This window comes from Chelonia mydas, chromosome 3, assembly GCF_015237465.2.
Source record: "Chelonia mydas isolate rCheMyd1 chromosome 3, rCheMyd1.pri.v2, whole genome shotgun sequence".
NCBI lineage: Eukaryota > Metazoa > Chordata > Testudines > Cheloniidae > Chelonia > Chelonia mydas.
In genome coordinates this window covers 138,202,791-138,227,856 of record NC_057851.1, presented here as the reverse complement: position 1 = coordinate 138,227,856, position 25,066 = coordinate 138,202,791, and the positions used below count along the sequence as shown (strand labels likewise).

General features: G+C 38.6%; 1 protein-coding gene across 2 annotated transcripts in view; it reads left to right on the top strand.

Moving 5' to 3' along the window:
• Positions 1–25,066, top strand: part of MEMO1 (mediator of cell motility 1) — a 49,652-nt gene that overhangs the window by 9,130 nt on the left and 15,456 nt on the right. The window contains exons 2-5 of one of the 2 annotated variants that reach the window (XM_037895387.2): positions 16,857–16,938; positions 19,674–19,742; positions 23,759–23,871; positions 24,533–24,644. In XM_037895387.2, the coding sequence (XP_037751315.1) occupies positions 16,857–16,938; positions 19,674–19,742; positions 23,759–23,871; positions 24,533–24,644 (376 nt within the window). Of the gene's footprint in view, positions 1–16,856; positions 16,939–19,673; positions 19,743–23,758; positions 23,872–24,532; positions 24,645–25,066 lie in introns of those variants that run through there. The other variant, XM_037895388.2, reaches the window with a different exon arrangement.

Sequence of the window (25,066 nt, the reverse complement as noted above, 5' to 3'; positions counted from 1 at the left end):
GTCTGTTATTTCTCACCTCTATATATTTATTTATTTATTTATTTTATTTTAAAACATTTTTGCTTTTAACAAGCATGTTACCTCTGGAGACACAAATCCACAGTTTGAGAACTGCAAAACTAAACATCTCTGATGGTATCTTCTAGACAAGGGATTGGCAACCTTTGGCACGCGGCCCATCAGGGAAATCGGCTGTCAGTCCAGTCCAGGACAGCATTTTTACCTGCAGCGTCCGCAGGTTTGGCTGATCGCAGCTCCCACTGGCCGTGGTTTGCCATTCCAGGCCAGTGTGGGCTGTGGGAAGCGGTGGCCAGCACATCCCTCGGCCTGCGCCGCTTCCCGCAGCCCCCATTGGCCTGGAACGGTGAACCGCAGCCAGTGGGAGCTGCGATTGGCTGAACCTAGGATGCTGCAGGTGAGCAAACCGTCCCAGCCCGCCAGTGGATTTCCCTGACAGGCTGCTTGACAAAGGTTGCTGATCCCTGTTCTAGACTGAGCACTGAGTCCCATTGGGTAGATAGAAAGATTAACCTAAACTGTATATAAGCCTGTGGAACCGCATAAGATTGGGTCACTAATCCACGAACTATTGGAACTCATCTACAAAACTTTTCTTAAACATTACATGAATATATTGTCTCATACTATAGAATTAGAATTTATAATCCCTATTTCATGATGAGATATCTTTGAGCTATAATGTATCTTAATTAAAACTATCTTTAGATAGTTTTTTTCCTCAAAAAGTATTTTATCAAAAAAAATCCGATTTAAATAAAAAAAATCCATTTTTTAATTTTGTTTTTTTTTTAAATCATTGATTTTTATCCACCCTGAGTGTGGCTCTTCAGGGTGGATGCTTGTAGGCAGGCTTGGCTAACGGGTCATGGACCCTATCTAACTCTCCAGTGAAAACATAATCAGAGAGGTAAACTTTGTGCTTGTTCTTGCAGCTCTTATTTATAATATCAGCGAACAGTCCCACTGAAGTCACTAGGACTACCTGAGTATGGACTAATCCTGTGGTTAAGGGTTGCAGTGTTTTTGGTCCTTCGTTTTCATTTTTTGTACACTTCTGATGTTTATATTTCAGTAAGACTCAATCTGTCTTCTGCAAACTTGGCCAGCTGCAGCCTTCGAGTCTCTTCAACTCAGTTGGAACACTGTGTATCAAAAAGGGAAGAGGAGCTTAAATAGGCTGCTAAAATCTTGGCAGATTCCAGCGGAGAAGCTCTTCGTTATAATTGCTTAACTTTATTTTTAAGCCCTCTTCCTCAGCTGAATGAAAAGTCTGTTCCTCAGTGAGGTCTGTGTATTTGTAAAGTTTGGAAGGTTTCTTTTTTTCAGCTGCCTGTTACTGTTTAGCTTAGAAAACGTTCTGAGGAGAGGTTTTCAGGAAGTTAGAAATATGGGTTATACTGAAATTATAGCTGCTATATAGTTCAGAGGAGCATTGAAATGGCTTTTGTGTTCTACCCTTCTAGTTTCATAAATACTTGATTTAACATGTATATAGTGCCTATAGTTTGCTGGACTGATAGTAATAGATACAGTCTCTGCCCTGAAGAGTTGACAGTCTTAAGAGGCAAGTAGTGATATATCATTGGGGAGGGTAAATGAAAGGGATACTCACAGCTATACTACTAAGATTCTTATTTTTTTGATTGAGCACCTTTTATGGTGGTAATTCATTCTTTTTTAGCATTTACTTAATGTGCGAGGGTTTTTTGGGGGGTGGGGTGGAAGGTGGACTGTTGATGGAGAGGCAAGGAATGTAAGGAAAGAACTGGAAGAGTAGAGGGTAATCTAAAGCACCTTTTTCCATGGTACCTAAACACTGCTGTGGTAATGATTCGAAAGGGTAAAAAGATAAGATGAGATAGGTGAAGAGCACAGTAAAGTGAGGTATGGTAGTGATACGGTTATTGTGTCACAGTAAAATTCAAGAAAGCCCAATATTGGTGTCAATGACTGTCAGGATGTAGGGGTTGTTAAGGCTGATTCTCCGGTGCTAGCAAACAGGGTTGTCCCTACCTATACACAAACTACACAGCTGCATAGGGCACCAGGAAATTTGGGGCATCAAATTGCCCCAAATTTCCTGGTGCCCTACGCAGCTGCATGCTGCATCCAGCTGCCAGCCCGATCCCCCGGACGGCTGAGCCAGCCCCTTGTGGGCTACACAAAGCAGGGCCCAGGAAAGCTGCCTCTGCCCCGCCTCTTCCCGCCCCTGCTCCACCCCAGCCCTGCCCCCACTCTGCTCGTTCTCCCCCAAATCCCATCCCCTGAGCTATGCATCCCGGGGGACTGCAGCGGGGATCGGGCCCGCCCTGCACTCACCGGGCGGCAGGAAGTGGAGCAACCCGGCCCCAGCCTGCTCCACTCCACCGGCTCCCAGCCATGCCGCTGGTGAGTGTTGGGGGGGCGGTTTCCCCTCCATTCCCCCAAGCCTGGGAGCCGTGCGAGCAGAGCTGAGCAGGCTGCGACCGGGTTGCTCAACTTCCCGCTGCCCTGTGAGTACGGGGGCGGGCCTGACCCCTGCTGCCTTCCTGCCTGCACTGGCTGCTCATGCCTCTCAAAGCCCTTGGGCGCAGTCTCCTCCCCCCTGTGGAGGCCTGGGATGCCTCACCCCTCTGAGGCCTGGGGCTAGCCCCCCACAGGTGGGCTGCATAGGGCACCACAATCTCTAGGGACGGCCCTGCTAGCAAAGGCTGTGTGAGGTGTCTTCTGGAAGCAAGGACCTTTATAGACCATTTGAGAACCTCTTTCCTGTTTGTCTGTGTGTGCACATGTGCAAGAGCCTATGGAGAGCTGCACCCTGGAGCATTTTGTGTCTTGTCCAATGGGTAATGTGGAAAGGAGCTTCATGTGGACTAGTAGGGTCGTGGGTACCACTGGTGCTGCGCAACGTTTTACCAAATGGTGACCACTAGCAGGAGCCTTCCACATACAAACTTTAATCTAAAGCATTATTTTAATTACCGTCTGTGTTCATATATTGCAAAACCTAAAAATAAAATTCAAGTTTTTATGAACTTTCAAGACATTGAGCAAAATGAGTGTGTTTCCTCTTACTATTAATCTTCCACCTTTTTTTGGAACTTGATTGTAGAGAGTGGATATGTCATCATTGGCTCTTATAAGTTAATGATGTCCTACTATTCTTCACCTGGAGGTTGACAGGCCACAGATTTTTTTTTTTCCCCACCTGTTTTTCTGTCCCTGGAGGAGTAATCAAAAAAGAATCTCTCACTCGTATCTGTGTTTCTGTCCTTAAACATGGAATGTTAACTGACAGGTTTCTTTTTAGTCCTTCCCAGGCAAATGGTGGAAATGAATATCACAAAAGTGTTGGATAATCACATTATTTTCCTGAATTCTTTTTCTTACAGTCACTCTAGACTTAGACAACACTGTGGTGGAACATGATGTTAATAATTAAAATGTGATATTTAAGATTACATAATCTTAAAATGGCAAACTGTTTCATGTACTATAATACAATTTTTCAGACTTTTCTTTAGGTGGATCACTGAATATATTCTGAACAGGTACTTTGAGACATCCCAAATGAAGAATTCAAACCCTTAATATATCTCACCCTAAATTTGAAGTTGATAGTCTTTCTCTTGGTATAACCAATAATATTATTACAATAGGCCTCTATAGCCTACAGCATACTCCTTTTCAGTTTGAATTATATTTAACGTTCATTTATCAGAGCCAAAATTCTCCTCTGAGCTACACAGTAGTAGTACCTCACTTGTACAGGTTCCCATTGACTTCAGCAGGAGAGCAGATTGTTGAAGTACTTCTTTGAGGAGCTGGGTGGAGTTTTTGCTCTGTAATTTAAAGTATGTAGACTGAGTGCTGGTTAACTTTTTTTTTAGTGGTGGAAGCGAAGAATGAACGGAGACTTAAAAGATTATTTGCAATAAAGCAAGTAAGTTGCAAAACTTGTTAGAAGGACTTCTTAACGGAATGCACAAAAAGTGGCTTCTGTTGCAGAGTGGTGGTTGCTACTTGTACATCTCAATTTCTGTCCTTCAGTGGCTTTGTATAGATTTCATTCTGTTCACATTTTGATTTATCTTTATTGCTGCTTATTGTTCTTTTTACATATCTAAAATAGGACTTCAAGCCTAGGATAGGATAATTTAATTTTAAAAAGATATAAAGAAAGATCACACACATAATTCTAGTGTTTTCATGCCTATACTTGCAATCTTAGGTTTATATAAGTTTTGTCTTTGTGTCTAATTTGTATGTTATGCTGGCATCCAGTAATGTAGAAGTATATATTGTAATAGCAGTATATATGCTCATCATGAATAGTCCCTCAGACTCAGTTTTCTGTCTCACAGGGCCAAATCCTAGTTTTTGTGTAGATAAAACTTGTGCTGATCAGGATTTGTCAGAAACAGTGGCTAATCAAATGATCCCAGTGTCCTTTGGATCATTGTTTTAATTTTCCTTGTATAGGATAAGGAAGGGTGTATATACTTGTTCTATGCCACAGTTTTAAAGAAGGCAATATAATCTGGTGGATGATATATCAAATTTGACTTTGTCTGTAAATTAGTTTAAATGTTCTCCATTCCCCTCCAAGGTTTATACTGACAGGAAGAAAACTTGTTCAGTGCCAGCCATTAAGTCTACTTATTACTGTATTGAGGGACAGTAACTAGTCATGTGCCAATCCACAAGATTGCACTGTTTACTTAGACTGATTATTTAACTCCCTCCTATGTATTAAGAATTAAAATAATAAATGCATATCAACTAGTATTTTATTATAAACACTTCATAGTGTTGAATCTCATTTGTAATTTTGTAATAGTTAGGAATGGGGAAGTACAAGACTTGAAAAATCTGCTGGCTTGTGGTGAGTAGAAAGCTTTCCCGGGTGAGTGCAGAAAATGATGACAATTGAAAGTTTCATTTAAAAAAACTAGGGCTGTTGATTAATCTCCGTTAACTCACACAATTAACTCAAAAAATGAACTGCGATTAAAAAAATTAATCACAATTAATTGCACTGTTAAACAATAGAATGCCAATTGAAATTTATTAAATATTTTTGGATGTTTTTCTACATTTTCAAATATATTGATTTCTATTACAACACAGAATACAAAGGATACAGTGTTCACTTTATATTATTATTTTTTATTTGAAATATTTGCACTGTAAAAGTTATACACAAAAGAAATAGTATTTTTCAGTTCACCTCATACAAGTACTGTAGTGTAATCTCTTTATCATGAAAGTGTAACTTACAAATGTAGATTTTTTTTTGTTACATAACTGCACCAAAAACAAAACAATGTAAAACTTTAGAATCTACAAGTCTACTCGGTCCTACTTCTTGTTCAGCCAGTTGCTAAGACAAACAAGTTTGTTTATATTTACGGGATATACTGCTGACTGCTTCTTATTTACAATGTCACCTGAAAGTGAGAACTTTCAGTACTTTTGTACCCGGCATTGCAAGCTTTTTATGTGCTAGATATGCTAAACATTCATGTGCCCCTTCATGCTTCGGCCACTATTCCAGAGGACATGCTTCCATGCTGATGATGCTCTTTAAAAAAATAATGCATTAATTAAATTTGTGACTGAACGCCTTGGGGGAGAATTGTATGTCTCCTGTTCCGTTTTACCTGCATTCTGCCATGTATTTCATGTTATAGCAGTCTCAGATGATGACCCAGCACATGTTCATTTTAAGAACACTTTCACAGCAGATGTGACAAAATGCAAAGAAGGTACCAGTGTGAGATTTCTAAGGATAGATACAGCACGTGACCCAAGGTTTAAGAATCTGAAGTGCCTTCAAAAATCTGAGAGGGACGAGGTGTAGAGACTGCTTTCAAATGTCCTAAAAGAGCAACACACTGATGCGGAAACTATAGAACCCGAACCACCAAGGAAGAAAATCAACCTTCTACTGATGGCATCTGATTCAGATGATGAAAATGAACATGCGTTGGTCCGCTCTGCTTTGGATCGTTATCAAGCAGAACCCATCGTCAGCATGGATGCATATATTCTGGGATAGTGATTGAAGCATGAATAGACATATGAATCTTTAGAGCATCTGGTATGTAAATATCTTGCGATGCCGGTTACAACAGTGCCATGTGAATGCCTGTTCTCACTTTCAGGTGACATTGTAAACAAGACATGGGCAGCATTATCTCCTGAAAATTGTAACCAAACTTGTTTGTCTGAGCGATTGGCTGAAATAGGACTGAGTGGACTTGTAGGTTCTAAAGTTTTACATTCTTTTATTTTTGAATGCAGTTATTTTTTGTACATAATTCTACATTTGTAAGTTCATTTCCATTATAAAGAGATTGCACTGCAGTACTTGTATTAGGTGAATTGAAATATACTATTTCTTTTGTTTTTTACAGTGCAAATATTTGTAATAAAATAAATATAAAGTGAACACTGTACACTTTGTATTCTGTGTTGTAATTGAAATTAATATATTTGAAAATGTAGAAAACATCCAAAATATTTAAATAAATGGTATTCTCTTATTAACAGTGCAATTAATCGCTATTAATTTTTTAAATTGCTTGACAGCCCTAAAAAACCCAAGCCAAATCTACTCACAGTATGATTGCTAAGTTTTTGTAAAAGGAAGCGGAATGTAAAGGATGTAGTGTTATCTTAGTGCTCCAGTACTTTGGCTGTTGCTTAGAGCTTCACATGGCTATACAGTATAAATGTTTAATCCTTTTAAAAATCCTGCTAAACTCTTGGAAAATATTTTGCGGCAGAATCCACAGGTTAATTTAGATACTGTGTAAAATGTTTCATTAGTATTAAATTTGTTGCCTTCCAGTTTTAATCAAGGGTTCCCTTGTTGTACTGTAACAACTTGTTGTTTTTTTAAAACTGGAACTTGAAGTTTTAGATTTTCAGTGGTTTATACTGCTTTCCCCAAATCTGAATGTTCTAGCATATTTTAAAAAGGAAAATACTTTTGGGATTCGTGCCTTGTTTTCCTCTTAAAAACAACCAAAACCAAATCTTCTTTTTATACTTTTTCTGCTTCATTATTTGCATTAGAAGTTCAAGTCTTGGTTGCACTGTTTTTCTTAGAACTATCTTTAGGTTGCTGGAGACTAGTAGGTTTATGACATCACACGTACCACATACCCAGTAAGCAAAACCTGAGTATTTGAGAGAGAAAGAGACTTACAGTGCCCATTTAAAACATCTGATTTTTCCTTCTGATTTAACTCAGATGTCTAAACTGTTGGGAGAAATTTTTTTGTTGGATTCAGCAGTCTGCTGCTTAAATTAAGGGTCAAGAGAGCTCCTATTCTACCTGCTCCAGTTATATGTACCTCAGAGGAGCAGTGAAAGCAGAAGCTAGCATATCAGTCTTTCCCTATTGGTGGTCTTCACTCAGGATGACCCCATCAACTTTAAATGAGACCAGTATTAGTAAAGTCAAATCTGTTGTCCCTGGTATGTTTTACAGGTGGCATCAGTAGCCCAATAGAAAAAATATTAATTTTAACAAGCCTTCCACCACTAGTAGATGGGATTGTTACAGATATTTAGTGCAGATTTGTGTTTTTAGATTTAATTTTTTCCCAATTTCTCATGACATACAATGTTACAATTTCTGTTGAGACCAGATTATGCAGCAGAGTCTTTTTTCGTTTTCTCACTAAAACTGACCCATCCTCATGCAGTGGAAAGAGCATTAGTGCCCTCCACCCGTTCTTTCTCAGCAATGATTGATATAGTAATTCAGGCATCATCCATAATCAGGATTCAGGCAACTGCTGTCAAATAATACACAGCTTAATTAATAGCTCTAAAGCAGCTCTGTTGGTTGTTTGATTTCAGTTAATGTTTTCTTCCCCTTCTACAGATGCTCTGGCTAAAATAGTTCTCATCATATGAATTTCCCTAACACTGGTAACAGTACTAGGCTCATGAAGCATAGGCTGCTGACAGGTAGTAGTTCTTTCTTATTCTGAACTCTTTCCTATATAAAACCTTCTACCTGCTTTCACAGATGTCTTGCTCACGGTAGAAGTTATCTCCACCTTTCTTAAGTTGGGATGTAAATAACGTTTAAAAAAAGTAAACGTTTAAACTATTAATTTTTACTGGTTAAACGTTTAACCGTTAGGCTCGACTGCCAGCCCCGCGTGCCCAGGGGCTCTGCTGCCACCCCGTGCAGAGCCTAGGGCGCGGGGCTGGCAGCCGGGACCCCAGGGGTGGGGCTGGGAGAGGAGTCCTGCAGCGGAGTTTAAATGTTGACCAGAATACTTTACTTCTAAGACTGATGCTTATTGGTTAATCTGTTAACCAATTAACATCCCTAATCTGAAGTACATACGGCCACTTTGTGACTCTTGGTGTTACAGTAGTTGAAGCAGTGTGTCTCTGTTGATATAAACTGGTTAAAGGCTTGATAGCAAAAGGAAAAGCATGATATCAAGAGTTAAATGAGAAAAGTATTTCATAGTCTGCCCTCTAACACAACCCTATGTTCTCAAAAGTCTGTGTGTTGTATGTGGCAAAATCTATTTTTGGTCAGCTCTAATTTTAATAGTAATCAAAACTCTTTTTCTGGTCTGCATACTTCTACCACAATGGTCCTGATCAGTGACTTATCAGCAAAGTATAAGGTACTCACTGTCACCCTAGCTTCCTAATGCTATTTCATACCACCGTCGAGTTAGAGTGGGGCCACTGCTTTTCATTTGGGGAAATCTGGTCACTGTAAAGCAGGCACAGTGAACGTTATGTCTGGTCTGTAATGCTGCTGCTCATTCCAAGTCTGCTTTTGGAGGAATGTCTGGTTTACCATGTCCCAGGATTTGGCTGCTCGCTGCCTTTCCAACTGTCATCAGCTGGGTGACAGTTTATTGCCATGTAATCTCATTTAAAATTCAAAGCTGTTGTAAAAAGTTGCCGCTGCTGGCAAGTCAGAGTCAACTATGAGGATACTGAATGAAGGAAGGTGAATTTTGGGATACCTTGCACTAGAGTTCCAGAATGCATCCCTCCTTGGAGGCCTCCATTTTGGAATGTATCTGAGCACATGAGCTCTGAGTAATATGCTGAGTGCTGTGGAGAGGTGCTTGAAGAGTCCCAGAATACATTAATAAAAGCCCATTAATAAGTCATATTGCTGTGGGGATGAGGGATGAGCTGAACCATTGTAAGGATAAGAAAGCCAGTCAAAATTTCATGCAGTCTTTGCCCTTACAGTAGCTTTGGTTAACGTAGATGCATCATCGAAGACTGTACGCTGCAAAAACTACCCTGGTAGAAGTCATGTTATGACGTGATTTGCTGTTGGCTTTATGGTAAAAACCACATTATTAAAGTGTTACAGTCCTGCTTTTTATAGTGCTGCACTGAATAGAGCTGATTGAAGCTCTTGGATGGAGGAGCAAGAGAAAAAGCCAGATCATCTCATTTTCTAATGTAAGAAAATTTGAAAATGGGGCGGGGTGGAAGCAGAGAAGCTATTATTTTGGCATGAAAATTCTTGTAGTTGGCACCAGTTTTCCAGGGGATGTTCATTGGATCTTTCCATCTAGATTGTGAAAAAACACCCCTCTAAATGACAGAAGTTTTAACAATGAAAAGTGCCAGTGTGGACAGCACTTTGGCTGCCGCCTCTCGTTGGAGGTGGTTTTATTTTGTCACCGGGAAAGCGCTCTCCTGGTGATAAAGAGCTGCTACACAGCCCACCTTACAATGGCATGGCTGCAGTGGCACAGCCGCGCTATTGTAAGGTGCGCAGTGTGGACATACCTGAGATGCAAAACCTCCAGCAAATCAGACAGCTCTATTAACATATTTTCCCCTCTCTACCTCATTCTGCATAAATTTCGGTGGCTGTCTGCTTCTAAGCAATGTCCTGTGAACTCTGGGGCAAGCTGAATCTAAATTCTGCTGCAAGATCTGCAGGACCGGTGGGGAGGGACACAGACTGGAAATTAGATGACAACTTTAATAAAATTTTAAAATGCAAGTTTTTAAATACAGTCCGTATAAGAGCTCCTGTTATTTAGTGTATTAAATTCAGTTTGTTTTACACTGTTTGCACATCTTCCATTTTCACTATGCCAAAGCTTTTTTTATTAACACATAGCTGCATTGTAGGAGTTGTTTGGTGAAGCTGGATGTGTTGGCACCTGTAGGCATCAGAGGCAGTTTGGGCTTGTGGGATAAGCATATTTGCTGGCTGTTTCTGCTAAAATAATCATCAGTGAATTGAGTTAGCCATATTGGAATTGTCATCTTCAGGTTTCAAAATAAACACCCCACAGAAGTTAATATGGGCTAATTCACACATCTTTTATCTGTTTTAGGTTCCCTGCTGACTCATGAAGACAACACTGCATTGATTTATCTTGATTCATGTTTTCTGTATTTTGTTCACAACCATTAATGGCTAAAAAATCATAAAATGAAAGTTGGAACTCTGGCAATAAGTCTATGCTAAGGGGTGGGTGGATTCCTTAGCAAATTCTTCAGATGCAGAATATGCAAGGCCCTACTTGTAGGTCCCGGTCACAGAGTTGCCACTGGACCAGGGACTATGGGAGCCTTCAGCTTGTCATCTTAGACTTCCATTTCAAACGTTTCATTAGGTATCCCCCTGGCTCTGGTACAAAGTAATCATTACACTCTTGTTACTGAAGGGTGAAGTAGGAGGCTGAAGAGTAGTAAAAGAGGAAAATAAGAGTTTTGAGGGTTGAAAGCAAGATGGCATTAGTGAAAAATACATTGAATTGAAGTGCGAGCTCCTGGGGACAGAATTTTTTTCTGACTATGTAATGTGCAATAAGATGCTGATTGTGACGGGAGCCTCTGGGTGTTACTACAATACAAATAATTTAACCAAAGTGGTAAGCATTTATAGGAAACTTAGTCTGAGGGGAATGCACACACACAGGGTTGTGGATCTATTAAGATGTTCACGTAGCAAACCTTGCATATATGTCTGAACTTATTGTAACCTTTACACTTTTCCCTGTTCCCACCCTTTTGTGTTGCTTGCATTTGTCATGTCTATAAACATTGTAAGCTCTTCAAGGCAGGTATCGCCTCTTTTATATAAGGCTAACGATTTTTGCAGTCTTTCTTGGTACTTGAGTAATTTTGTCTTTGTTTTAAACTTCAGATTTGGGTTGTATCTGCCTAATCCATAGTGAAGACAATCGTTTTAGCTTTGAGTGTGATAATTTGGTTAAGAAATAAAGAAGTTAAAAACCTTTTGAAGTGATTATGCAAATGTTCTGTTTACTTCATTTTCTTTAGCAAATAATTTTAACTTTTAGCAACTTTTAATAAATTTAGCTTTTAACTTTAACGTTTTACAAAGCGATTCAAATGCATTACTGGCATTCATTTGTCTGGAATCAAGAACAGTGAAATAAAAGCTGTTAGTCATTGGTCAGACTTTTACTTGAATGTCTGTGATCTTAAATTATCTGTTGTGTCTAGTGCAGATGAATGTGTTGATTCATGGTTGAATCTGTTGAGACAGTCAATACCTCCATTGGATCCATGACCTTTCTTAAAATGATACTGCTTTGTACATTCTAAGAAACTGATTTGTAATATAATGTGTATTATCCTTGCTTTAATGACGTGATTCTTTGAGTGCAACTTCTGCTAGAGTACACATTTCAAATGTGTGTTTCAGAATAATTTTTTCTTACATAAATAAGGTCATTCAGTGTTCACAATTCTTTGATGTGCCGTTAAGATTGAGAATTTATTTGCCAAAAAAATCAAAAGTTGGGGTTTCCACAGCATCATTAATTTGGCTCTGTTTCATTCCCTGAGTACCAAGGGTTACATTTAACATCATAATTCTAATGCAAAATATTTGTGCAATACAGTAAAACCTCAGAGTTATGAACACCTTGGGAATGTAAGTTGTTCATAACTCTGAAAAAAATGTTATGGTTTTTGTTTCAAAAGTTTCCAATTGAACATTCACTTAGTACAGCTTTGAAAATTTACTATGCAGAAGAAAAATGCTGCATGTAACCATCTTAATTTAAATGAAACAAACACAGTAACAGTTTCCTTATCTTTTTAAACTTTCCCCTTTTTTTTAGTAATTTATGTTTAACACAGTACTGTACTGTATTTGTTTTTATTTTGCTTTGTTTTTTTGGCGTGTGTCTCTGCTGTTGCCTGATTGCATACTTCCAGTACCAAATGAGGAGTGTGGTTGACTGGTCAGTTTGTAACTTTGAGGTTCTACTGTGTACTATGTTACTGTCTGTGGGAGGACCATAATTTTTGAATTTCCTGACTCTTTTGCACTGACATTCCTAATTTGATTGTTGCACCTGCTTTAGACACCGCTCTTCCGTTCGGACACCAGTGTTTCTCCACTGTCAAGCAGTAGCAGATGACTGGTGTCTTGAAAGTTGGCTTTCCAGTGCAGGAGAAATCAGTGATGCAGAGTCTGAGTATATTCTAAGTATAACACATGCACTAGTCCTGTAATAGTGATAGGCGACAGCATGTAGTGCAATCCCTTTTTTCAGGAATCTCTACCCAGCACCAGTGCCCAGTTAGTCCCCAGAGAGCAGCTCTGTCTCAAGAAATGAATAATTGGATACCAAGGCAGAGAAAAACTCTACTGCTGTTCACACAGCTCCCTTTCCAAGGGCCTCTGCACAGAACCTTGCGTAATCAAGACTAACACTGCATGTCTTTTCAAGTCTGAACATTTTCTTACATACTAAGAAAAATAATTTGGAGACTGTAATAGCACACCTGGTGATGCTTATTATAATGTAACACCTAGTGCAAATTCTTTTTGTATACGGTTATTCATCATGCAAAAACAGAGGAATTGGTGTTTTGCAGTGAGCAACAATGACTCAAAGTGCACAAAATCTTAAAATTGTGGTTAATTGCAAGGAAAATTTGAAAATTGATACAAATAGTTCATGCTTTTTTAAGTAACATGCAAAAGATTTTCCAGCTATTACCACAAGTAAAGTGAGGTTCCAGTGGAAATGAAAGAGTATATGTGGTGTTTATGGCATGAACTCTTGATCTGTTTCCAAAGCAGTCCTCCCTCCACTAGAAAATAAAATCGGATCATATATTGGATCAGTTTGGAAATAATCAATGAAGAATCCATTAAGAGGAGTTAATTTTTTTCAGTGTTCACATTCCAGGCTATTATGAAGGCACCTAAGAGCCTGATTGATGCAATTTTGGTTGCAGTTCTTCTCAGTCAGGAGCTACTGTTTTCTGTTGAGAGAAGGTTTCATGCATGACCTTACAATTACCAAAACTACCACATACCACAACTTTAACTTTGGCTAGCTATGGCAGCTTTCCATCCCTCACTTTAACTGTCCTTCTGCACACAAACCTTTACCGGTTCAGCCAACTACCCACTACTATTAGTATTAAAGGAGAAAATAATCTGGTAAATCTACATGAGCAGGAGGGACAGAGGTTAAGGTTGCAGTATGAGATCTGCAGTATGCCATTGCTGTAATGTTAAGGTGCAATCTTTTGAGTGAGGGAGTAGAGAATATGTACTGTCAGGTGGTTTAACTTTTTGTTTTCTTTTGTGGGTTTGTGTTTGCTACATTGTGTGTGTGTAGCAATACTAATTGCTTGACAACAAATGTTGTGTATGTGTGTGTATTATAGTTCGGTACATAGAGATGCAAAATCCCAAATTGAATAAGGTTTATCACTCTAGAGTAGATAAACTGTGGATTTTCCTATGCCTGTCATGAAATTGAGATTAACTAGGACATGCTTTTATTTTGTCCACTATTAATATGAGGGCTTGACACATTAATCAGGCATGTAGTAGCCAGAGATCTAAACCTGCTATTCAGAGATCAGGAGAAAGATGAGGAGACTGCACAACAGTAAAGTGCAGGAGCAACATTCTACTGAGAAGCCCAGCTCTGTTCCCAACAGCTACTGGGAAGAAGGAAGTTGCTGAGCTTTCTACCAGGGTTCTGTCCCTGGACCCTGCTTGGGGGCTCCATCTCTCCATAGCCTCGGGAAGGAATAATAGCTGTCAGTTAAAGAAACTTCTTTGTTTCTAACTGATGGAAGCAGGAAGCAACACACTATTTTGTGTTGCCTTTTATCCCAGATCTTCCCCAACCTTCTATAGGTCTTGTCTTGACTTGTGATAAACTCATTATACTTTTTGTCTGTGTAAATCTGAAACAGAATTCAAAACTGGGATCAGAAGAGCTTTTAAGTGACTGCTTTAGTTTCTGATACAGACATTAGCAGCATAGTGGTTTGGTTTGGTCTCTTCACTTACTTTTTCATAATGCATTTTAATCTGTTAATTTTCTTTTGCTTGTTACCTGGTTAAGAAATTTTCAGAATGGAAGGAATTTTTAAAGTAAATAATTCAGTTTCCAGGTATAATCTGAGGAAAAAACCCTGCTTGCATTTGGTCAGTTTCATGCCCTTCTGTTAACTGTTTTTAAAACATGATATTTTTCAAGTTAATTCACAATGTAGATAAGAGACTCTGTATATTTTTCCCCTTGGATATGCCTGGGCTCAAAGAATAAGGAGATTGTAAAAAAAAAAATGTAGAGGGCACAAACCTATATTTTTTCTTTGAGAGGCACCTTTAAAAGCTGCATCTATACTGTATGTTGAACCATATTTGAACTTGGTTTAAATACAGCTCCAGATAACCTGGTTCGAAAAATTGGCCCCCAACCCTGAAGATTTATTGAGTGCTTCCCCTGTGAGGCTTTTGACTTTGAGTGTTGATGGTACTCAACAGATTCCAGTGTTTGGCCAACTGATATAAACAGGGAAAAAATGAAATCACTTTCAAAAAAGCATATTGTAGCCTAAGTCCTAGCTTGTTCTCAAGACTATGTCACTGCTTAGTCTTGAATGGTTTTCAAAATCACTTTTAGCTAAATTATGTTCTGTCCACATTAGGAGCAAAACCATGCTGTGTGAAATAGTTTTTAAAATTAGTTTTTACTAGCACTAAATCTTTAATGGTGGTTGTGCTTGGAAGAGTGTGGCAGGGATTGTTTGGAGTGCTAGTGACAAGTGGAATGAAGGAGGGAGAAAGAGTGACAAGAAAAGATAGTTTTCAAAGAGTGGGTGAAAGGAGAAAAATATAAAAGTGCATGTGTAACCTTTCTGGATAGTCAAGTGTGTCTGCTTTAACACTGCTGCTTCACCATTATTGGTTGATTAATTACTTGTAATCCTCCTGGTAGAAGTGAGGCTTTTGGTTGTGTCTAGTAATAGCTGTTTCCAATATTTTATTAAGATACGTAACTTAAGTCGACGTACCTTAGATTGACTTACGGTGGTGTCTACACCACGCTATGTTGACGGGAGACGCTCCCCCATCAACATACCTTCCACCTCTCTGGGAGGCAGAGTACTGAAGTCAACAGGAGAGCGCTCTCCCATTGACCTATCGCGTCTTCACCAGACCAGCTAAATCAATGCCCACTGCATCAATCACAGCAGCACCGATTTAGCCTGTAGGGAAGTCATGCTGGCTGCATGCCGCTATTTAAGTTGTTTAGAGGTCTAAACAAATCCTCGAAGAAATTGTCAGCTTGAAATCTAGTCAGTTTGAAAAATGATTGTAAAATAGTTTCAGGTGCTACATCTATCCCTGAGTTTCCCTGCCAATATTTGTGACAGAAACAGAGGATACTGATTTTCTGTACAATACATTGCAAGTGAAAGTGACTTAGACAAAGTTCTGTCAAATGCATGTAGTAAACTAACTGAAAAAAAATATATGTTTCTTTACTCTTTTTGTTATAATAGTATATTATGTGTTACTTGTAACAATAGTAAGTAAACATTTTTCAGATGGAAGTAAAATTTTTAAAAAGTTAATTGTGTTTCTCTAATAAAGAACATTGTGTTATAATATGGTAAATATCAGTTTCCCAAGAGTAGTTTTACACTAAGAGGGAGTACTCTGATGTAAATATATTAAAACATATTTTCTTAATGTTGCCAATAATATCTCTGATTGAAAGAATTTCTTATTACCCACAAGGGCTAGTAAAGTTGCAAATGCTCAGCGCCTGTCAGGGTGCTCAGTAACGTGTGGCATTGGGCCCTAAATGAAAACTATTAAATGAAATGGTATGAGTACTGATTCTATAGGGCTGTTTACTGAACTCTGAACTAACTTCAAATACTGTACTACTTCTTAATATATGTCTGCAATTTTCTCACTTTAGACAGCCTGGTATCTGCTTTACAGGTTTCTAGCTCACAGTTTGCTGTAGTCAGTTAGGGATCGTTAACAAGCAAACTTATCATAGCTATTGGCCACTTTCTTGGAATTATATTTAATTGGTAATACTTGGTAGCTGAGGCCTTTGGTCACATGCATTTTTGTTCATATTGTTTTCTCTAGCGCTCATAGTTCTAATTATTCATTTTGAAATCTAAACAGTAGATAATTAACAAAGTAAACTAATTGAATGTATACATCACCCCCTTGTGAGATTGTCAGTGATAGTTGTGGCTCTGGGCACATTATGTGTGTGTCTTCTGTTCACCGAACAAGAACAAGCTTGTTGCGCAAATGATGAAGTAATTCTAGTTTTGGAGGCTAAAAACGTTCCTGACATGACCTTAAGCAATATGAGCCATGCTGCTTTTATAACTTTTGTTTGCTTGTTTATTTTTTATGCTCTTGAAACACAAACCTTTGATTTTATTTATAATGGTTTTAAATCTCATGGCAATATTTTAAGATTACTTATTGTACTTGGTTATATTTTAAACTGTGATAAATTATTTCATTATTTCAATATTTCCTTGTCTTTTTGTAGGACCCCAGCTGAATGCACAGCTAGAAGGTTGGCTTTCTCAAGTACAATCTACAAAAAGACCTGCTAGAGCCATTATTGCACCGTAAGTTTCATATCTGTATTTTAACATTTGAGATATTAAGTCCTTTCTTCAGATCTTTCTTAAAGTGTTGTTTTCTGCCTAAGTAGTATGTTGACTGGGCTCCAATTATATTGGGATTCTCAAACTGGGTATCGTGACCCCTCAGTGGGTTGCAAGATGGTTACATGGGAGTTGTGAGCTGTCAGCTCCATGGGGCTGACAGCCCTTTGCCCCCATTAAATTAAATTCCCCCCCGTTTTTATTTTATAAAGTGATCTCACTCAGAGGCTTGCTGTGTGAAACGGATCATCAATACAAAAATTTTGAAAACCACTGAAAATACTCTGAATATCACGAAAACTGAGGCATAAAACCTGTGCACAGTATATGTGATTGATTATTAGTTTCTGTGGACAGATGAGATAATAAAAGCATTCCTTTTCCCAGAAAAAGGTTTGTTCCTACAAGCCAGTTCAGAGGTGATGTAGTAGAGTGATAGTATAAAGATTGCAAACTCATCAGAAGAAGGGACTGTGATTCTTTCTTTGTCTGTATAGCACCAAGCACATAATTGGTACTATATTAATAATAATAATGGCTACCTAGATTCTGTAAACATCTTATGCTAATGTGCATTTTGACTTGTGGATCAGTTCAGGTTTATCCTTTTTTGCTTCTATTTTTTTCACTTTATAAGAATTTCCGTTTTAAATGTTTTTTAAATAATATTTGATTTGGGTTCTAGAAATATCTTTGTATGACTCTGCTTGGTGTGTCTGCATCTGAAAAATGCCTTCAGAATGATGAAGTAGAATTTGTACCAGACTTTCAAAAAAGTTACTCTTTGGGCTGTGAACAAGCTAGATACAGTTAAGCCGAAATGATAATTCTCTTCAGACATTTGAAATAGCAGGAAAAAGTGGCTTATTAATATTCCTCCTCATCCAAAAGCGCAGTGACACTGACTAATTGTAGACTTCTAGGTAATGCATGTTGTTGTCTTTTCAGTGATCAAAGAGGACCATGAACTAAATACCCCTGTACTTTTATTTAAATGTAATGCTTGGTGTATATTTATAACAGTATCACAGAAGTTACAGTAAGAAACTGGACCCAAATCCTGCTAACATTATGGAAGACAGTGTGGTCAAGTGGACAGGTACTAGACTGAGAGTCAGGAAACCTGAGTTCTATTTCCAGCTCTGCTACTCGTTCTTTTTGTGACCTTGAGCAAATCATTCATTCATCAGTGTCTCTGCTTTCTTCCCTGTAAAATGAGACAGTGATGCCTACCTTCCTTGATAAAAATGGTTTGAGATCATTGAATGAAATAAGTAGTGTAGAGAGAAATTACAGACTAGGTAGTCAGATTTTTAAGGTCAGAAAGGATCATTGTGATCTACTCTGATCTACGTAACAGGCCATCAGATTTCACCCAGTTGTCCTGCATTGAGCCCAACAATTTGAACTGCAGCGTATCTTTTACAAAGATAACCCCTCTTGATTTAAAGGATTTCCAACTCACTGTGTAAGCTTGTTTCAATGTGTAATTGCTTTCATTGGTAATTTCTTATTTCCAGTTAGAAGGTTTCTGTCTTCAACTTCTAGCCATTGGATTTTGATATGCCTTTGCTGAATTAAAGACCCCTATACTGTGTCAGATATCTTCTCTCTGCATAGATGCTTATAAACCACTTCTGTTGTAAGATTGATCTCCTCAAGTTTCTTGTTGAAAGGTGTGTTTTACAGACCACAAATCATTCCTGTAGTTCTTTTCTGAACCCTATCCAATTTTTCAACATTCTTTTCAAAGTGTGGACACTAGATCTAGACATAGGATTAAAAACAAATAGTCTAAATGACTGGAAACCTTTTGGTATATGATGGGTCCAGAAAACCAGGAAAGGGAAGGAGCATCTCTTCAGCCAGTGATGGCCACAGAGTGTGATAGGAAATGACAGGGTTCAACCCCACTCCTCTCATTTAATTTCCCAATAGTTGTAACCTTTACTGTGCTAGATTCCATGCATTTACCCCACACCCATTTGTTCTCTGGCAGACGTATTCCTTTCATTGCCAAGGTAGATCCCCTCTCTTCCTTTCCTACCTGCTTTCCATCACATATAGTAGCCCTTTAGTGCTAGAATATAGGTATTGCTTTCACCTTCTTCTTATTCATTACTCAGTGTTGCCACAAAGTTCTAATGATGTACAGCTGTATGGTGTGCAGCATATTGACAAACATGAAGAGCTAGGTGACCATGGATTTGTTACAGTATCTTAGATAAGTAATACATGTTAGTTAGTGCCAAGGGCTGCCTTTAGCAATGAGAGGTACAATGCCTATAAATAGTAGTAAATACAATATGTACAGTATATCTGGGATGTCAGGTGCCAGTTAACCTTCAGTTTTGTGTTTTTATTTAGGTTTTTTGTCTTACAAAGATTTCCATTTCTTTTGCCATTTTCAAATAAGCTGTCAGTTTTGTTACTACTTTAAGTAGACTTTCATAAGGAAAACAGTGGAACTTCTTCAAAAATAAATTATTAGAACATATTGTAACAGCACATCCCACATATACCTAATATTGCCTTTTAAAAGTGTCAGCCCTGGTTAATACTTGACAACTCTTATTTCACAAGTTTCTGTTTTGATCATTCTCTTAACAAGTTTTCTTTTTAGATTGCTAATATTAATATTCTGCTTGTTCTCAGTCTTAAACCTAAAAGTTAATTTTAAAAAATGTGTTTTGTAGCCATGCTGGATATACTTACTGTGGGTCATGTGCAGCCCATGCTTACAAACAAGTGGATCCAACTGTTACGTAAGTAGCACTAAAATATCTCCATTTATATATATAGAGAGAGAGTGTGTGTATATAAAATGTGTATGTGTATATATATATATTTATATGCAAATTTTTTTTACAGTGGAAAACGTTCTTTAACAGCATAGATTAAGCTGACTGGAGCTCTTCTGATTAAGTTCTGAAATGTTGACTTTTCCGTTGTGATTGATAGTACATTTTATAAAAAATTGTCATATTTCCTGGCTAAACTCTGCCATCTGGAAAGGTGTCAAAAACATATTTTCATTACTTTATGTCTTAGACCTTAGCATACTCCCTAACCTTTATTTTTCCCTCCTATAACCATAATGCATAGTTTAAAAATAAAAATATCAAATATTTAGTGTAATCCTGTTGGAGATGAAAATTTGTATTAGATTTTTTTCTGAACATTTGAGGAAAGGAAACTTATTTAAACTTGAAACTTTCTGGGTCTTGCCTCTTAAATTGAATGTACTCTTTCTGTCTGTATTTTGTAGTAATAACATTAGTTTGATATTTATTGTTTGTTGTTTATGATACCTCTCAGTTTCAAAGAGAGTCTGAGCTGTTTCTTTTGTTACAGTTACTTTTTTAAAGAGCATGAAAGTAAGATCTAAATCCTGCAATAAACTCTGTTGGTTCAGGGGTCTACCCCTATAGAGCTCATTGTGGGATTAGGGTCTATGTGTAGCAAGATTCTGTTAGCTCCAAATGGGCCCGATTCAATGGCATGCTTTGATTAGTACCTTACTCTTACATATTTCACATGCAGTCCTACTGATTTCAGTGGAAGTGTTTGTGAAGTAAGGTGCTATTCTATGTGAGTAAAGATGGCAGAACTTGACACAATATTTTTAAAGTACTGTGACTGTCTGTCCCGGTTTTATTACAGTGTAACTCCATTGAAACTGGACTTGACATAAAACTGGAGTAATTCAGTGGTAGCTCTTTATGTGAACTTGATCCAGCTCCCTTTCATAGTCAGTTGACGCACTCTCACTGGCCTCACTGGCAGTTAGACCAAGCCCTGTATGGTCATATATTTTTAGGATCATTACAGTCTTCTAGTCCAGCAGCGCTCAAACTGTGGGTCGGGACCCCATTTTGATGGGGTCACCAGGGCTGGCGTTAGACTTACTGGGAGCTGAGCCCCACTGCCTGGGGCTGAAGTCAAAGCCTGAGGGCTTCAGCCCTGGGCGATGGGGCTCAGGTTACAGGCTCCTCTCCTCCCCCTCCCCCCCGGCCTTGGGATGAAGCCCTTGGGCTTTGACTTTGACCCACTGGCCCGGGGCAGTGGGGCTTTGGCCTTCCCCACTCCTGAGGTCATGTAGTAATTTTTGTTGTCAGAATGGGGTCGCGGTGCAATGAAGTTTGAGAATCCCTGTTCTAGTCTGATCTCCTGCATACCACAGGACGTAGAATTTCACCAAGTAAATCCTGAATCAAGTCCATAACTTCTGGTTGAGATAGAAAATATCCTTTAGGAAGACATCCAGTCTTAAGTTCTCCGGGGTTCTATAAGTATAATTACACAAAAAAACTACATTAAAAGAACATTAAAAGGTGCAAAGTCAAGAACTCAGAAGGTAGAAGATGCCAGAATTAAGGTTGCCTGTACAACACAATTAGTGATCACCTCTGAAAGTTTGGTTAAGTGACATTGAACCTCTGTGGCAGAAGCAGGAATAGAATCCAGTTCTCCAGGACAGCATTTGGCTGCCTTAACAATGAGGCAGTCCTTTCCCTTCCTGCAATCCGTGGCCTCATTCACGACACACCTTCCAAAGCTGGCAGCTCTTTCACAGAACCACAAGCACGGATGTGTAACTGGTGTGGTTCACAAACTCCCCTGCCCCTTTTGTGGCAAGAGGGAGACCCTGGTACGCATAGTGTCAGGTTGCAGCCCCTCTTCTAGCTCCTCCAGAATCTCTTATTGAGATGTACTTCTCCCTGCACCTCCCGATTTTGGCACACCCCATCTGTGACCCCACTAAGTCATGAGACCTACTTGTGAACCTCCTCCTGGCACTGGCCAAGATGACCATCCATCATGTGAGGAAGAGGAAGCTGGCTGGGTGAGGGGGTGCTCTGCAACTGTGGGGCCTACTTTTGTTTCCTTGTCCAATCACACCTCCAGGCAGAGTTCCTCTGGGTGGCATCCACTCACTCCAGAGATGTTTTTGAAGAGTGATGGGTGCTGTCGGGCATTTTCTGCTCAGTGTCCCCTTCTGGTTCCCTGATTTTTACCCTATGACCTTCACTTACCTCTCTGTTTTTTCATTTGTTGTCCCCCGTATTCAGTTGTGGCCCAGGTCCACTGGTCCCTCCCCCCCGGCTAAGAACCTAGGTCTGCCATTTTCCCCAGACCCACAATAGGTACACACCTTCCAACTCCTGCAACAAATGATGCAGGAGTCCTACAGACAACAGCTTCATTCACTATAGAACCGTGACTCGTCCCCAAAACAGGTCCAGCTTGTGCATAGAATGAGGTCCTGAGGAAAAAATGGTATATGATCACTGAAGTCAGTGGGAGTTACTAATTGTTTCAAATGTACTTGTTCTGAAAATGCACAGGCACAAAACTGGGCTGCAGTTGCCTGCCGAACCACAGGGCCAGTTACTCTAGTTTAAAAAATTAAAATCTGCATGTATTTTGCTAGTTGCAGCATATTTCAGAAATTCCTGCCATGTATTAATGTATTAATTAATCAATTCTCATTTAAAGTATCTTCAGTGTTTGATTCAAACATGCATTTTGAAGCTAAATAGTGATACTTTAAGATAATTAGTGTTAGAAATAATAAACCAGTTTCTTTTTTGTTTCCTCAGTGGTTTATCAGAAAAAAAGCAAACCATGTCCAAAAGTAGTAAAGTTATTCTGATTCTTTCTGATATATTTTGAGCAAAATGAGAACAATTTTTTTAAAGGAAAACAATTGATAACACTATACAGGTATGTTTTCTGCATTGACATTTCTAGAACAAGTTCCACTTCCCAGATTTAATGGCATTGCATTACTGGATTTTTTTCTACGTCACTTATTGTTTACCACATAGCTTGTTTAAAACGTTCAGGAGCACCTCATTCTGCCTCAGTTGAGGAACTGTATTTTCTGGATAGATTTCAAAGTGGATTGATGCAGCACTTCAGCATTTTTTCCTTTGCTTTGCTCCACCACTGCTTGCACAAAAAACAAAGCAAAACAAAACTGGTGGTATCTACCTGCTGAAGCACTATCATAGATTTCCCATGCAAAGGCAAGACTGCTTCTGAAAATTTCTCTGGCAGGAAAGACTGACCTTTAATCAGGACCAGAGACCTGGTGAAATGACTACCTCTTGCCCACAACAAGACAAAGCCTGCAGTGCCAGTAGTATGCTAATGACATGCAGGTCTATGTAGCTTTTTCATGTAACTGACTCACAGATAACAGAGTGCTTGAAGGAGACTAGAGAATTGGAGAAAAAAAACAGCTGGCTTAAATTGTGTGTAATAATGTGAATCAGAAAAGGCTTTGAGTAATTGATAATAAACATACCACCCAACCCTCAGCTACCTAAGATGGTGTGCAGCATGGGAGTTGTGTTGGACTCATTACTAATCCCGGAGAATCAAATATCATCTATCAGTAAAGGCCTGCACTATGCTAGAGATATTTTCTAACCAGCTCAGTTAAACTAGTTTTCATCATCTAAAGGAGGCTTTAAAACTGGCTTGTGCTGTAGGGCAGACCCTGTTTTAGGTCATTTAAGGTGGCCTTAACCAATTTTTACTGAACCAGCTTCAAGATCACCTCTCAGACACTCAGCACTTTGCAGCATCAGACCGTAAGGGACCAAGAATTGAATCATGCTCTTGCCCCTGGCAAAGTACTACCATTAGCCACCAGTCTAACCCCCCAAAATTAGTTCAGTTTATCATTTTCTTTTTCAACTTTTTTTTTCCAACACAGGGTTTTGTAGGAGTACAGTTGTTCTGATTTTGGTTTTTGTATTAATTATCCTAGCCGGAAAATTTTCATTCTTGGGCCTTCCCATCATGTGCCCCTTTCCCGATGTGCACTTTCCAGTGTGGAGCTATATAGAACACCTCTGTATGATCTTCGAATTGATCAAAAGAGTATGTATATAGTAAGCTTGCATTTTTCAGATTTCTGTATTTTTTAAATTATTCATATTACTGCAACACCTAGGAGCCCTAGGTTTTGGGTGGTTGGGGTGGGGCGGGTATTTAGAAGAATAAGTCCATAAATTACCAGTGCAAGATAGTACATGTAACTTCATAAACAGGTAGAGAACTGTTTTTTGTCACATTCAGCAGTCTGTGTTTTGTGCAGTGGCCGATGGCTAAGGTGCTATATTAATAAACATACACATCCAGCAGCAGCTCATTTGATCACCTTTTCCTTTCAAATATAGCATCATATGGTTAGTGGAAATCTAAAAACACAAAGATTATGTGGATGAGTACACGTTTTAATATTTTTTTTGTACAATTTAAATCTTTTGTACCATAATGACTGTAGAAAGCATCTCGAAGATGCTAAAGATGTCACTGCTTTACACAATGCATTCTTAACTGTAAGATACAAACTTAATTAAAAATGTTGTAACTTGGGTTAAATGCAAGTTACACTTCAATTAGAAAGCTACAACAGAGAACGTTCTGTGATCATAGCCCCCAGAGGCAGGGAGTATTATTTTATTGTGTCACTTCTAACAAGATACGCTGTAATGTAATTTTTGGTAAAGCATTTTAATATATTTTTAAATCTTTTCAGTTTATGGAGAATTGTGGAAGACTGGAATGTTTGAGCGTATGTCTCTGCAGACAGATGAAGATGAACACAGTATTGAAATGCATTTGCCTTATACTGCTAAAGCCATGGAAAGGTAATATGGCTAAAAGCTTATTTTGCAACGCCTGTAATTATACATTTGAACTGCATGTGTGTTCCAGTAGGAAGAAGTGATCCTCTTTTGGTGGGAGAATGATAATTTTTTAACATAAAAATTTAAGAATATAAATTAGAGACTTGAGATTTCTTGGTAGGACGGAAACTGGGAGCAGGGCAAGCAGTTGAGCAATCAAATCTGACCATACGGTAGAAAGTAGTTAGTATTGTGTATTGACTTGTGAATAGGGTTAATTTTGGGGAAAACTTCCTGACAGTGACATCTACAAGTCTATAAATTGTTTTTCTACTTATTGTAAGGCCAGAAGTGAATTTTTATTTGCAAAGCTAGGTAAAATTAAATCTCCCATGCAGAGATATATATGTAAAAGACTTGACAAAATACTAATACTGTAAGTG